Source organism: Apostichopus japonicus, chromosome 22 (genome assembly GCF_037975245.1).
Source record: "Apostichopus japonicus isolate 1M-3 chromosome 22, ASM3797524v1, whole genome shotgun sequence".
NCBI classification, from domain to species: Eukaryota; Metazoa; Echinodermata; class Holothuroidea; order Aspidochirotida; family Stichopodidae; genus Apostichopus; species Apostichopus japonicus.
In genome coordinates, this window is record NC_092582.1 from 18568474 (window position 1) to 18584560 (window position 16087).

Genomic DNA, 16087 nt, shown 5'->3' on the forward strand with positions numbered 1-16087 from the left:
ATTGTATGTATGATGTGATTATAATGCAGTATGTAAAATGTGAATACTATACAGTATGTATGATGTGATCACCATGCAGTATGTACAATGTGAATACCCTAAAGTATGTATTATTTTACTACCATGCAGTATGTATGATGTGAATACCATAGTGTGTGCGATGTGAAAATCACGTAGCCTGTATAATGTGAATACCAGACAGCATTGTATGTTGAAAACCATACAGTATGTACCATGTGAATACCATACTGTATGTATGTGATTACCATGCAGTATTCACAACGTGAATACCCTACAGTATGTATTATTTTGCTACCATGCAGTATGTATGTTGTTGAATACCCTACAGTACATTTGTAAACCTTCAACAGGCCATAGAGTTTCACTGCTCATGCTAAGTATATCAGATCAGATGCAGTATAAGGTAAGTTCTAGCAACAACAATGAATGCCAAAATCATGCCAATGTTCCCCCCCAAAAAACAAGTTTTTTGCAACATTTCTATGGCAATCCAGACATGTTATATTTTTTATATCACTTTGAATCATTATTATACATGTAATATTTATTCATTAAAATTTGAAAATAATATAACTAAATAACTGTATAAAGTAAATAAATATATAAGTAAAACAATGATGAACATCCTCTGCGTCTGATAACATACCCACGACATTGATTTCAAACTCGCCGGTAGCCAAACCCGCTGGGTTAGATGCACGGCATTCATAGATAGCTGTGTCCTCCACAGATAGGGACAGGATTTCCAGGGAGCCGGTGCTCTCATCGATGGAATACTTGATGTTGTTTGGAGAAATGGCTTCATTGTTAATGAACCACTCAATCTCAGGATCCGGGAAGCCTGTCACATCACAGTACAGCATCACGTCCCTGTCCACAAGGACATTGTAGGACTGAAACGAGTCGGTGATGTTTGGAGCAACTGTCAGTGCGAAAAAAGCAAAGAAAGACGTTTTTGTCCACATCAACAAAAGAGGGTGTCGATAGGAAGTAGGTGGTTTATACTTGAACCGAAACCCATAGGTAGTAACTTTCTCAAATCTTTATTCGTCGTGTTTGCCGGTTAAAATGATGACGGCACGACTATTTGAGTCAAGAAGACATGGAGACCAGGGATACTGTATTCCTCAAAGTTTAGAGTGATTTTTAGTTAATATAATAGGTGAGACCCAACAAGTAGCTAGTTGGTGAGCTACTGTAACCGAACAAGTACTAAAACTTATAAACCCACTTGGTATTTCAAATCATATAACACACAGCCCATACCTGAAATGATCAGCTCTGTGGTCTCAAACAAATGAGAGACAACACGCAAAATTTGAACTATTGGGGTATTTATCTTTAAAGTTGAACTGCAGTAATGATAATTTTCATCGGTACTTGTTTTACATTTGTTTGGAAACAGAACCGTGTTTTTCTAATATGATGTATTAAGAAAGGAAAGCTTTTATTTTTGGTTCTACCAGAGAGTCATGTAAGCTTTTAATGGTTGCCAACCTTAGAAGCCAAAAATGGTGGAGAAAATGTTAGTGTGTAATCTCTGGGGCATCAACTTTCCACAAAATAACTTCTAGACCACTGAAGTCACCATGCAAACGCTTAACTGATATCATCCATCCCTCTTTGAAAAACCTACTTGGCATCCTAAATGCTGTCTAACAAAGGCACACAAAAATTAAAAAAAGTCCAGAAATGAAAAAGTTCAGATATCTCGTACTAGAGCGTACCTAGAGCCATAACCCTCACATCGTGGTACTGCCATAGCCTCCAGTGGTGCTATTCATCTACAACATACAGAGATTTCACAAATTTAAATATTTAAACTACAACACAGGGCTGTACATAACCTGAGAAAAAAAACGCCACCAAAATCTGGCTTTCTGTTTCTGAAAGTCACTATTGTACACAAAAAAAATACGTTCGCATAGGCAAATCAAGAGCCGAGATTGAGTGAATGTTTTCTCGGTTGAGAGTTTTCTACTCACTGAATACGCTAACACGTACGACTCTTCTGTCCGCTCCGGCGTCGTTCGTAGCTAAACAAGTGTACGTGCCCTGATCTCCGGGACGAGCATTGCGTATGGTGAACGTGCCGCTGTCCTCCTTGACGAACCTTCGTTTGTGGAATTTGACCTTGGTTCCATCCTTCTGCCAACTGATCTCCGGTGCCGGGTTACCGTAGGCGTTGCACTCCAGGCTCAGCATTTCCCCGACGATGACACTGGCCTCGTCGTCGGCCTCTCTGATTCTCGGGACGACTGACGAAGTGAAACGCAGAGATCATTTCAAGAATCGAAACTTGGCCGGGATTCGACATATTTAACTACCACTTACTGTACATTTGATAAATCATTTTTATTAGAGGATGAATATGCAGCCCATATAAGCTGAGGACTCACTGCAACAAGTTTGAGGAAGAAGACCAAATTTTATAACTAGCACTTTTCCAAAATTTTATGAAGCATCACTTAGAATGAGAAAAATCACAAAGATGACCCCACTCCATTCCCCTGTATAATTCTAGTGGTCAGAAAATTTGTCTTCGGTAAACACACACATATCCTTAAGTCAAACAGACCATTCTTCCTCTGGTACTTCGGAATGTTTTTCAGGTATTATCGACAACAAAAAACTGAAACATCCCTTGTGATTCTTGAGGCAGAGTTAATCTTTCCCTTACCGTGGACCTCGAGCTCCACAATCTTGGTAGTGTTTCCAGCCTGGTTTGTGGCGATGCACACGTAGTAACCCCTGTCGGATTCCTCCACCCTCTGGAAGATCAGAGATCCGCTGGATGACTGGTAGTAGTTCCTGCCCGAGAAGGGCACCGGCTCGCCGTTCCTGGTCCATCGGATCTCTGACGGGGGGTTGCTCCTGACCACGCAGGGTAGCGTCACCGGGTTGAATTCGGTGGTGTTCAGGGATATGGACGAGTCTGGACCGTCGATGGAAGGAGGAACTGCAAGAATGACGACAGATTTGGGAGGAAGAAGAAAGAAACGAGAGGTTAAAGAAATGATAAACAGCGAGCGAACGTATTGTGGGTTTCGGTCGTGATCGACTGCAACAGATTTTAAAATTGTCACAATTTGTCAAATATGACAGAGAGAGAGAGCCTGACAGGAATAATTAACGGCAATTTAATTATTCAAAAGAGATATTCAAATCAAATCTTTCTCCAAAGAGAAATATTTCTATTTGACTATGTGGGTGGGTGGGTGGACAGCTGGTGGGAATATATGAAGACATGACTGCAAAGATATGAAGCAGAAACACATGGGCTTTATTCATCTCTTGTAAGACATAAGTTATATACTTTTCACAATTTCCCCAAAGAAGTTGCTTTCTTTCCAGGAGCCGGATATCATTGGGAAACGCAAACTTTGCATCTTTGCAAATGACAAGTTGTTCCTTTCTCTAACTTCAGTAACCAAGCTCCAGAGTCATCTTTGCTTTAATAAATCAAATGATCCACTTTAAAGATCCATCCGATGATAATGCATCTCCGTTATTACTTACCCAACACGTGCAATGCTATGTCGAGTGACACCTGGCCGGCTGGATTCACCACCTTACAGGTGTAGGTGCCTCCGTTCTCGCTGGCCGCGAATGGAATGGACAGGGAACCCTGGTCGTTAACAAAGTGGTCGAGTCCGTTGTTTGAGATTGGTTCTCCGTTAAATAACCACTGGATCTGCGGTCTGGGGAATCCCTCCGCTGGACAGTTCAGTTGCACCGATTTGGTCTCGATGACCGTGTAGCTCTGCTTTACGTCCTCCAGAATTATTGGGGGAACTGTAGAGGATTTTGATGGAGAGAGCATGAAGGTGAACAGCATAGCATTCATGTTTGCCAGCAACAAGCAAAGGTGTCTGTTCTTTCTGCATCGGTCTGGTAGTACAATTCTTAAAACGAAATTGACGGACGATATGTTTGAATCTACTGTTTTTGCGCCTTTTCTGTACTTAGTGCAAAGCAATTCGCATCATCTTTTGCTATGTTTTATGTACTTTTTAAGAAGAGCCCACCAAGATGAAAGCCTTGCATGGAAAACAAAACAGCTTAACCCCAGTCACCTTACATTGAGACAGTAACTAACCCACATTTGTGACGGTTAACGGGGGGGGGGGAAAAATAAGGACAAAAAAATATAAATTTTCAGTTCATTTTTAAAGTTCATGTGGCATATGGGCGCCTTCAACAAACATCTTAATGAAGATAAAAAGGTGGAAACCGCCTACTTCATTGACATACCTTGGACGATGAGTTGTGTGGTAACGCTGGCATTACCGACTTCGTTCGTTGCGATGCATGTGTACCTCCCGCCGTCGCTCACCAGGACACTCTCGATGACCAGACGGCCCTCCTCGAGACGATGCCTGCCCACCTCAAAGTCCATGGGACTACCATCCCGGTACCATTCGATGCTCGGAGGGGGGTTTCCCATGACGACCTCGCAGAGAAGCGACACTTTGTCGCTGGCGGTGACGATCTCACGTGGGCTGACCGCACTGATACTCGGTTGGACTAAGTACGAGACAAGACGAAAAAGAACTGCGTAAACAAAAACTGGAGGCAGACAAAATGACCAGGAGCATTTTGCTTCTTTGTTCTTACTAATTTATTGTTTGTTTGTTTGTTTGGTATGACAGTTCAAGGAAGCATGAAGATGTTCACTTTGTTTTTCTTTCTTTTTTTGCTAATGTTTCAGCATACAAGTTATCTTCATGGCAGTAAAAACTGCATTTAAGAGCATTTGAGTCTTGCCACGGAAAAAGGTGCGTCGCAAAAGCTTCTCTTTCGAGAAACATTGAGGAAACCCTTTTGCAATGGATTTGTCTTTATGTATTTATTTTGTCTTCATTCCTCCTCATTTAAACAGATATCATTTAATTGTTCTGGAGTAATAAAAACTTCTTACCTAGACCAGTAACTCTCAACTGTGTGACTGCCGTGTCCACACCGAATGCGTTTTCTGCGTGGCAAATGTACGTCCCTCTGTCGTCAACGGCCAGTTCTGCAATGACAGACAAAAAGAACACAAATCGAGAAATAAAACAATTAAAATTTTTATGTTTTTATAAGAGATCCATTCCAAGAGGAGACTTATCAGACTACAGGCTTACTTATACAAAGATATCTGAGGATACTTTACAGAAAAAAAACCGACGTTATCGTCGGATGCCGAGGTAAAATCACGTTACCTGGATATTTCATTTATGTCGGGACACATTTAAGATGCAGCATGTGGAAATACGAACCTCAACCTTGCAGTTTACAAAACTGATATAGGCACCAACTATTTGATTAAAAATTTACAGTGTTAACATGACTTACTAGGTATGAGTTAGGAAGACATTTGAAGCTTGCCATTATAAAGTGTTCTTTGATAGCTGACACAGCCAGTTTGATCTTTGTGCAAAATATAAATCGCAAGGGCAACTTGATGATTTCACTTTAATGACCAAAATATGAGGAAATACCGATTATAACAGGATACCCTTATTATAAGTTAAAATGACAATCAAAGAAATGCAACTATTAAAACCAATTCTAATTAATGTAATCAAGTGAACATGAGCATTAAAGTGAAAATAAAAACAGGTTTTCCTTGTTACCATGAATGACGAGATAACCATTGGGTAAAACATCCATCCTGCTACTCTCTGTGAGGAATCCCTCCGCTCCTACTTTCTCCCAACGTATAGTGGGCTTAGGGTAACCCTGGGCGAGGCAGGGCAGAGTCACGTTCTGACCGTAGTCATCCCCGGTGTTTCGACTAGGTGCCAGGATGATCTCAGGTTCAGCTGGACAACACAAATAAGAAGAGTAGAGTTCAGAGGTCAAAGCCATCAGAATTGCCTCCAATTTTATGCTAGATAAGTCAAAAATTGGTCACCTACGTCTGATCTAACTGGAAGCATTTCTTAATGAAGGAATCTATCAAGTGGTTATCTTGATTTAACTTGTTGTTTGTCTGTTTGATAAATATGATCATATGATTATATAATATGTTTGTTTTATATATATGTTAATAATATAATGTGTTTGTCTTGATAAATATGATAATAATATGATTTGTGGTTGATTAAATCTTGAATTACCTCCGACGAAGAGATTAACGGGCATGGAGTCGCTGCCGGCCTCGTTAGCTGCCACACACATGTACTCTCCCTGGTCGTAGACGTGGGCGCTCATGATGATCAGGTCACCTTCCTCTGTGACTTCGGTGTAATGGGAGGTGCTGAGGTCCATGTTATTCTTGAACCACATGATCTTTGGCGGGGGGCTCCCCGTGGCCCTACAGTGGAGGGTTGCCCTCTGATCCGGTGCCACCAAATACTCGTTCTCTCCACGTGTGATGTACGGTACCTCTGAAATTATTTAAGAAAATAACACATGGGTGAATTTTTGCATTTCTTGTCACATAACACAATGCCAATACCCACACACCCACCCAACCCCCCAATTTCCGGCTGTCCCTTCCCCCGATATGTCATCGCTTGTCTTACCTGAGTAGGAGACATAAATGGGTATTTCACTGGCGCCTGCATCGTTTATAGCGTGACAGGTATAGATACCAGCCAGACTCGGGGTCATACTTCTAAGGAACAGTCTTCCGTCCCCAGAGTCGACCACTCGAGAGTCGTCTGGCAGAGGTAGGCCGTCCTTTGTCCAGGTAATCCTGGGTGTTGGTATACCAGTAGCGGTGCAGGTGAGGGTAGTATTGTCCCACGCCATGAAGGTCACATTGGGCTGAGCGGCAAAAGCTTCAGGTGGCTCTGTAGGAATAGTAGAACATCGGAATTAATTTGAAGCGCTCTACATGTTTCAAAATTCTTATTTTAATATCTAAGTCTGTAACTTTGAAAGATACACATCTACTCAATCAGTTTTTGTCTTTTCTGTTTTCTTGTCTGTCAAATCATGCATGTATCTCAATAGCGTGAAGCAGCTATGTGTGTGCTTTGTCACAACCTGCCAGCGATTTAACCTAACCTGCCGAGTGTTATCCAAAATATGTCTAACATAAGACACCCTTCTGGATATCATCAAATGAATGTATATATACATATATACATTTAGAATTAAAAATGCTTGTTGAATGAGTGACAATTATTGGACTTCTAGCATATTATAGTGAGGGGATGACCTGTAGATGCCATTTGAACATTGCAAGTCAAAAGAAAAAGCTCTAGATCTTTCAGTCATGGTGAATACGGCACAAACCTTGAATGAGAAGGGGAACATAGTCAAAGCTGTACCCTCCCTCGTTTCTGGCGATGCAACGGAATCTCCCGGTATCCTCCTGACGAACGTCCCTGATGATGAGGGACCCGCTTCTCAGGAGATGAACTCTGGTGTTGAGTCGAAGGGAATGCGAGCTGCCGGGTCTATCCCATGTGACGTTATATGGGACCGTGCTGGATATATCACAAGTCAGAATGGCGTCCAGACCGGGTACCGTCGTCACATTGCTTGGAGGTAGAATTCTTGGGGGCGGTTCTGTTACGGGAAGCAATAATCAAGAGATGTCACTCCTTGCAAGAAAATTCAACCATGCAAAGTATTTTACAAAATCTTAAAATCAACTCTTGTTGGTATCAGTACTGTAAGCCTTCTATATGGTCTGTTCGTGCATGGTGACAACATCGTGAATGCAACAGTTAAGGATACATTAATTTGGCAAAATTGGCAATTCACAAATTTTGTTCTTTTAACGATATCAAAAAAGTGTTTCTGAAGTCGTTTTAATGACACTAATGACCGAGACTGCAACTGTAGGTGGTGTATTCATTGAATACTTAGGCACCCTACCTGTGACATCTAGGAATGTGTCCGCTCTACCCATCAAAGGTTTCTCCATGTCCCTGCTGTGTGCAATACATGAGTAGATACCTTCCACTTGGCTGTGGGCATTACCGACATCATACTCAACGAGGGAACTCTCACTGGTAATGAAAATACAGTAAAAAAATATAAACCTGAATATGCCAAATACATCATGAGTAAAGGTGATGGCAAGTGATACATCACTGGTAGGGGGTCAAGGGGTCAAGCCCCCTCCCCCCCAGGATGCTTCGGGGTTTCACCATCTCCAGAACTTATATATCAGCTTCAATTCAGTATATTCTAGTCTAAAGAAGTCAAAAATCTTATGTCACTTTCTGCCAACCATATTTTTTTCACAATTTCACCTGGGGATGGACCGGGGGTCACTGAACATTTTGGGGGGTTTGTTCTCCACCACCATAACACTGGGGGTGAGAAGGTGGTGAGTTGATACTATTTGACTAACTTGTACAGATTGTGCAGGGAATTATGCTTCACTCAAATTGATTGGAAGGATCACGGGATAAAAAAGATACTTTATAATAAATATTATTTGTTCGTCATTATCATCTGTTATATGACTTTAGAGAGAACAAATTAGAGAGAAGTAACTGTCAAGAAAGCAAACCAGATTTTAAGGAGTTAGTATTTATTCTGATGAGTAGTTTTATGATGGTACCTGAACTGATCGGTCATCCCAATCACTTCTTCTCCTTTCCTCCACTCTACGGTAAACGGAAGCATGCTATCCACAAAACATCTCAGTGTGGCCATCTTTCCAAAGAATCCTGGTGTCCTAGCTGCCATTCTGGGCAACGGAGCAGCTGAAAATGAAAAAAAAATTGTAAAGTGCTACTTACTTTACGATTGTATTCACCAGGTTATCAAGGGGAACGCACTTCCAATCAAATGCCACTTTACAAAAAAATTCTGTGAAAAGGAATTTTGCAATATTCACTTGATCTTCCTCAATTTTTTTTTTTTTAATCCATCTACATCACCAAAGCCAGACAGAGAATATCGAAGACTGTTTATTAAAATTTCCGACAATGCAGGGCTCAGTTTCTTTAATTCAAAATTGAGATGTCTTATGCTGTTCAATCCAGACAGACAAATTCAGGCATCAAGTATAACAAAAAAACCATTACCATGGTAACAGACACGCACGGCCATTACTGGGGTCATCACCTGGCCAGGCGATGATCCATTTTGTCAACACCCTAAGCCCAACTTCCACAAACCATTTCTCGTCTGCAAGGATGCAAACAACCATGAAGGAAAAAAAGTGTCGGCGGGCAGACATTCAAACAACAAAATAAATACAGAGATGGATCAAAAAGAAAGGGGAAAAAAATGCGACGTTAATATTCCTCAGATAATGATCTTAATCTTTACTTCAAGGGGAAGCCGAGCGGTCTGAAACTACCCACCTGGTGTCTTCGGTTCTTCTGTTAGTACTTTAATGGGTCGATATAAACATATGATGACTATCACATTTTGGTAGGTGTGAGTACGAATACAAGACCTTACCGTCTTCAAGAGCAAGTAGAAATCTGCCATGTCGCTCCCACGATAGATAATAGAATGTTTCATGTCAGCTTTTATTTCACTCACTGACAGAAAAAAAAAATTAACTTCCATTTTAAGGAGGCGACAGTTTTCCATAAGCACAGCCAAAGCATCATCTCAACAGCTGTTGGAAATACTGCGGTATATGGGACTGGAAACGGACGGATGGTTATAATTCGACGGCTGAATGAAAGAAACAGTCATCGCCATCAACCAGACGTTGACATATTAGACAGTCACAACGTGTAAATCCACATAAAAACATTATCTGCCAATAAAAAATATCCATCTGTGTTGGGGAAAAAAAAAGCATTTATGGAAATCTAGAATACATCCATTTTAGAGTTTTAAAATTCTACAAAATTCCGACTTACCAGGAACCAATGGGCTGACTGCCGCCGCTGTGATTCGCTGGAAGTTGTAATTCTGGTGATCGATGCCCTTGACTCGGATGTGGAAGTAATCGCCGGGGGGGATGATGTCAGCGACGGTGTAGATCCCGTCCTGGGTCGGATCGGGCTCCAAGGTGTACTCGTGGCCCGGGATGATGTGCCCTTGCAGATTCAGAAACTCAACTTTCTTCAGGTAGCCTCTCGGGAGAAGCTGATCCGCCGAGATGAGGAGCTGGGACCGTACCCCTGTAAATGTGGTGTTTTAAAGTAGCACACGTTCAACAGCAATCGATATCATAATCCCAGTCAAAAGCAGGTAATCACTTACCCGTACCGCCTGTAACGACTACGTGTGGAGGATTGTAATACGTATCAGTAGGGCTGGGGGTGGAAAGGGGGTGAGGAAATTGGAGGTGGAAATGGGGGGGGGGAAATTGGAGGTGGGGAAATTGGAGGTGGAAACGTGGTGGGGAAAGTGGAGGTGGAATGGGGATGGGGATAACGGAGGTGGTGGGATAGGATGAAAAGAGTGGTGGGGGGGGGGACATCCACCAGATTTATTTCATGTAATATGCAGATATGGTGCAGATGTTGACAGTCAGTTTTAGTATAAGCAGAGCAGTAAAGAATACAAGGAAATGAATGAAAAAGAACCGTTTATTGACCAAACAAACGGGGGGGAACCAAAACAACCTACCTCTCAAAGGAAGTCTGCTTGTATGATTCAAGTTGGTGGTCATATCTCTTGAAAAACCAAACTTGAAATCTAACAGACTGATTCCTTGCACACGGAGGGTACTGGACGATGTACTGCTGACGTTCAAGCGGTAAACTCCCGGCGTGGAATTCCTTATGGCAACAATGTATGCTTTTCCTAGAGTTAACAATTCTTCTAAGTATGGACCAGTTGGTGGATTTTCTGGACTATTTGGTACCACAGGTATTACATCACCTATTGATAACAATGATAACACAAATGAACTAAAAAATTGATACTCCTCCATGAAATAGTTTCTTTACTTTGGTGCTGCAGGGGATTGGGTGGGGGTGGGAAAGGGGGTTTGGGATCCCTTCCAATCCCCTGATCTTCCTGAGACAACTGCTTTTACAACTTCAATAAGTCAATGCCTTTATCAATTTGACAATAGTACATGGGAAGGTGAATTAACATTATCCAACTGGGGGAAGAGGAATATTTAAAATAAGTACCACCCCCCCTCCCCCATGGGGGGAGTACCACTTGAAACTGTCAAGTTTTACGATCAACTGCTAAAATAAGTTAAGGTGACAAGGGAAACTTGAAACAATATGTGAATTTCACACTCTTACTTGAGGATCATCGGATTCCACTTTTGATGTACATAGATTTGTCATTTACCTGCAGAAACTATACGTAACAATTTACAAAGTGTTTTGTATCAAGTGACATTAACTGTGTAAGACAGTCTCGGTTGAATGTTTGTATCATCGAACTCGTGATGATTCTCTCCGTTTCACTCCTAAGTCCCTCTAAGAACATTGTGTGTGTCCTTATATTTCTGTATAGATATGTAAATCATTTGCATATAATGTTGTGGACAAAATAACTGAAATTGACTGCAAATACATCCTTTATACTTATAACTGAAAAGAATTGATCAACTGAAGGAAAATACCTATATTTATATATATATATATATATATATATATATATTTATACATGTGAATGTTAAAATAATACATCAAATTCTACAATCAAATAAGTACCATTTGGGGCTCTGAGCATGATATTTGGGTTGTCTCCACTCAGGGAAATGATGAACTGTCGTAACCTGGTATCCACGGGTAACCAGTGGTATTGAACTGCCCCCTGGCTCATGTCAGTCGAGATCAGGTGGACTTTTCTAGTCTGGACGGATAATTCTACAAATTTCAAAACCTAGAGAGAGAGAGAAAGAGACAGCTCAACTTTAAAAAAAAAAGTTGATGGAAAATGACTCTAACTTCTAGAGTTATAACAATTAAAATGACCAAATATTCATTCACAAAAAATTAAAGGCAAGTCTCTGAAATACTTATCATCCCTCAAAAAATACTTCAAAAAAATACACATAAATACAAATATAAATACAAAATATAAATACAAATAAATATAAATACAAAAAAATACATCAAAAAAAAACTTATCATGACTCAACAAAGTTAGTCTTAAAAGTAAATCTTTAAATTTAATCAGATTTCTTTAACACTTCAAACATTTTCAGTCCCCAAACCTTACACGTAAGAGGGGAGAGTAAAGTAGATTCTAAAAAACCTCACCTCTTCGACATCTGACTTATTTAAGTGGAAGACCTGACCAGAGCTGGTGGCTGCAATCTGTTCGTAGGCTGTGTAACCCTCGTGTGCAGAATTATTACAGTCGCCAGTCAATACAAACACAACCTAAACAAAATGAAAACAAAAAATGGATGGAAAAAAGTTTATAACACATTTTACTTTCAGTATAACACACACACCAATGCAAACAAATGATCTGATCATGAAGAATAAAACATCAATGAAAAGTTGACTTTCATATTAAACATGATTATTAACTTTTCACGGAATAAGTTGGTTTTTTCCTGTTATTTATAGTACAATGAGGTGTTTAAAATCTTATCCATTGTTAGAAAGGCTATTATATGCAAACCAGTTATCACATTCACACACTGTCCAACATGTGTCATTCGGGAGTCAAAATGATAAGAGTATCCCTCAAAACTTGAAGATTTCTCATGCAAAAGACCTCAAGGAAAAAGTGAAAGGTTGGGAAGACACAGGGGCAACAATATTCCAGAGAAATTTACAATTCAACAAAGCTTTCTCCTAGGTAAGCTAATGTAAATATCGACACAAAGTCTACACCAGTGTTTCTCAACTTTCCTGCCTCTGGTTGACCACTCCTACCCAATGAACAGTATATTGTATCAGACTACCCCACATCAGAAATCTTTCAATGTCACATATTTGGCGGATAAATAGTCCAAACGTGAAGTCTTGTTGTGCATTTCTATATTTTGATGTTTCTCAGCTATATTAAAGGCCATTTACCGTGGAGGACCACTCAAACCATAGCAACACAACCTTCATTTTTTGGTAGGCCCAATTTCACAAGCCCATGTTGCATTAGGTGGACCATCATTATCTTTCCAGTTGACCGATGATCATAAGTTGCATAACACTGGTCCGCACTCACAGTATCACAGTGTTATGACAGATGTGCAGTGTCTAAGACATGTTGCACACAACATGTGTGGTAAAAGTGCTATTGTGAACTTATTGTTGTGGCTAATGACAATCTAATCGCGTTTAGAATCTTTTAAAAGCAAACGACAAAATATATCTTTTATACATATTTCAGTAAAATCTACTAATGGCTATAAATTTTTGATGGAAGTAAATTTAAACAAGGCAGCTCCACATCTGGAATCCTATATTCCTCATGGTCATTACTGGTCAACAAATGGCCAAAACAAGAAGAAAACAAGTGTGAAGCATCCTGGAAACTGGATGGCCAATTTCAAGGACTACAAGTAAATCAATACACGTAGTTCATGCCTTCTTGGTTATCCGCATGGTGTCTTTAGAAGGTTGTCCTCCCGACCAGGAAATCTAACGACCATGGCCGTGGTCTTTCGTAGCTAATTTTAAACCCTTGTGCTTAGCAACTCATCAACATAATAGCCGTTGGTTAATAGTTTCCTGCAATAGGATCAACTGTTTCCTGGAACAACTTATTCTTCTGGGCCGTTCCCATCGCTGCCTGTAAAGTATAACTTTAACTCGACTCGGGGACAGGTGGACGCTATTTGAGCAAGACAGGTGAACTGGTGGAGTCAGTCAATGGTACTTCCGGATCCAGTCGATGGGACAAGCTCATGCACAAATGTGGAAGTAATACTTATTGAATCAATACAAATCTTTTGGTAGTTGGGTTGCATGGAAAAACATCACCCTTGGCTGACTCGAGTACTCCCGTGTTAAGTATTATCGGAACAAAGAAAAGTAAAAGGAAGATTGCAAACATCTAGCAAGCCCCTGCATGATGTAACCTTAAGAAACATGCATGTGTATCCACAGCAGTGGAAATGGTAACATAACCCTTGGCTGTCTCAAGCATCAGTAAACATAACCCTCAAATTGGCAGGTTTGGGAATTAGGATATTGACCTTCTACAATCAACATATGGACCCCTGATCTAAACTAAAAAAAACTTGGTAACATTTTTGGGGCTGTCCCTGTCGACCCACTACATGATCCAATTGGCAAGTTTGTCAAATTCCCAATTGCTTTTCTTGTCATGTTGTTTCCAAGATGGACACAATTAACATCATATTATGAACTGCAATAATTTTAGATTCAGATAATTTGCAAAAGTTATCTCTAGTACTTACAAAAATAAATGTAATACATGTACATTTACCAATGCAACTATTTTGCGGTAGATTTGTACGTAAACAGTTTATTTCAAGTAACATTTCATTTTTAGAGAGGAGATTAAAACAGAGGCATCCTCACAAAAGTTGACAAAATTGTCAGAATTTGTTCATTCATGGTGTCCTTCTGGCTTCCTCTCTCTCCAGAAACGGGAGATTTTGTTTTTCATTTATTTTCACAGAGTCATAAGATACCATACCCAGTGTCCTTGATGGTAAAGTAGCCATTTGATGACTCACAGGGAGGGGGTGGCACCTAGTCTACCATATGGGAACAATCATTCAATCTGATTACACAAGCTCTCCCTGCAGGCATCATCTACAATTAAAATGCTGCACGATCATATTACCTAGTACTTGAACTTTATCTTCCACAATTTTAACAGACAGTTGAAGACTAACCACTGTTTCTTGTACATAACCACCACTTGGCTATATATCATATGATGACCACAAAAAGCCTCAATGGTGGTGAATGAAAGAAAGAAGATTAAACAAAATTGCAAGAAAACCATTTTTGAGTTGAAACAATCTTGTTGAAAGAAACCTAAGAAAATGGCAATCACCTTCAGTCTAGAAATTTCAAAATGAATTTAAGAACAAGAATTGTTTTAAAATCGCTACCATTAAAAGACAAACCACCCGGGTAATATACCCATAAGACCCCGCCTATACAGGCATGAGACCCAAACAATTTAATTGCACTGACACAATATCAACCCAAGTCTCCTTACATTAGGACCTTACATAGATAAAGGACCTAAATAGATATCGATATATACTGTAGATATGTAGATATGATAGATATATAGATATATATATATATATACAGTGGAATTACGACCTTCCTCACCGGTTTCGAACCTCTGGACATACAATCAGCGTCCATAGCCAAGTGGTTAGGGTGTCCGCATATAAAACGGAGGCTCGGGTTCGAATCCCCATGGAGGCTGGAAGGTTTTTTCACTGTTCTGGATTTTTCAACTCTACGATTTATATATATATATATATATATATATATATAAATATATATGCTTAATGTTGTATCAAATGTTCCCTTAAAGAGAAAAAATCTTGATGTTGGACGATCAAGTTCTAGAAGTGAATATTCGAGAGATTTTATTTCCTTTTATTACGTTAAATGTATCCTGTTACAAAACAGCAGCGGATGCCAAGGTTTTAACGCTGTCAGTGGACTGATCAAGTCGTGGAGGTTTTTGACCCTACAAATAGTTAAAAAGTTGAAATAGAGGAAAAGGAAAGAGGGCAAAATCCTTCCCAAATAGCACAATCACTACATCTTAGAAGACAAGCGCTAGCTAGATAGATACAAAACATATACCACAAACAGCACTTTAGAGAAGTTTGTACATGTAGTAGTATGTAAACCCTTATATGTTTAACACATTGCGAAAACTTTAAAAGCCAATTCCACCGACTTCAATAACATATTTATTATGCAAATACTATTCAACTACTCTTATCAATCTGACACGTATTTATCGTTCTTCCGTATACTTCTTTAACGAAACAAGCGGCAGAACGCATCGTTCACGGTATGTCTAAAACTCAGCCCGACAGGAAGCTTTAACAGCGCAGGAGAGTCACTGGTCACCGAAAATGAACGAGAAGTTGAGGATGCCACAAAGCAGCTAATCGGGAAAACATGTGTTTTATCTCTTATCCTGGTTACCAAGTCATTTCTCACATGGAGGAGACGTTATAACACACTACATATGAGAATTGTGTCTGATTGTGTCCCTGTTGTTGTTGTTTTTTGTTTTTTTCTTAAATGCTTTTTTGCTTTTATTTACCTTT

General features: G+C 39.9%; 1 protein-coding gene across 4 annotated transcripts in view; it reads right to left on the bottom strand.

The window, feature by feature from the left end:
* The window catches only part of LOC139964299 (hemicentin-1-like), a 93331-nt gene that overhangs the window by 62590 nt on the left and 14654 nt on the right, over nt 1-16087 (bottom strand). For all 4 annotated transcript variants that reach the window (XM_071965792.1, XM_071965791.1, XM_071965793.1 and 1 more), the window contains exons 3-18: nt 12114-12236; nt 11562-11733; nt 10513-10767; nt 9798-10061; nt 8534-8678; nt 7840-7973; nt 7252-7527; nt 6534-6803; nt 6126-6395; nt 5640-5828; nt 4943-5038; nt 4276-4548; nt 3541-3816; nt 2702-2980; nt 2007-2279; nt 668-943 (exon numbers count right to left, since the gene is read on the bottom strand). In XM_071965792.1, coding sequence (XP_071821893.1) covers nt 668-943; nt 2007-2279; nt 2702-2980; nt 3541-3816; nt 4276-4548; nt 4943-5038; nt 5640-5828; nt 6126-6395; nt 6534-6803; nt 7252-7527; nt 7840-7973; nt 8534-8678; nt 9798-10061; nt 10513-10767; nt 11562-11733; nt 12114-12236 — 3571 coding nt within the window. The remainder of the gene's footprint in view (nt 1-667; nt 944-2006; nt 2280-2701; nt 2981-3540; nt 3817-4275; nt 4549-4942; nt 5039-5639; nt 5829-6125; nt 6396-6533; nt 6804-7251; nt 7528-7839; nt 7974-8533; nt 8679-9797; nt 10062-10512; nt 10768-11561; nt 11734-12113; nt 12237-16087) is intronic.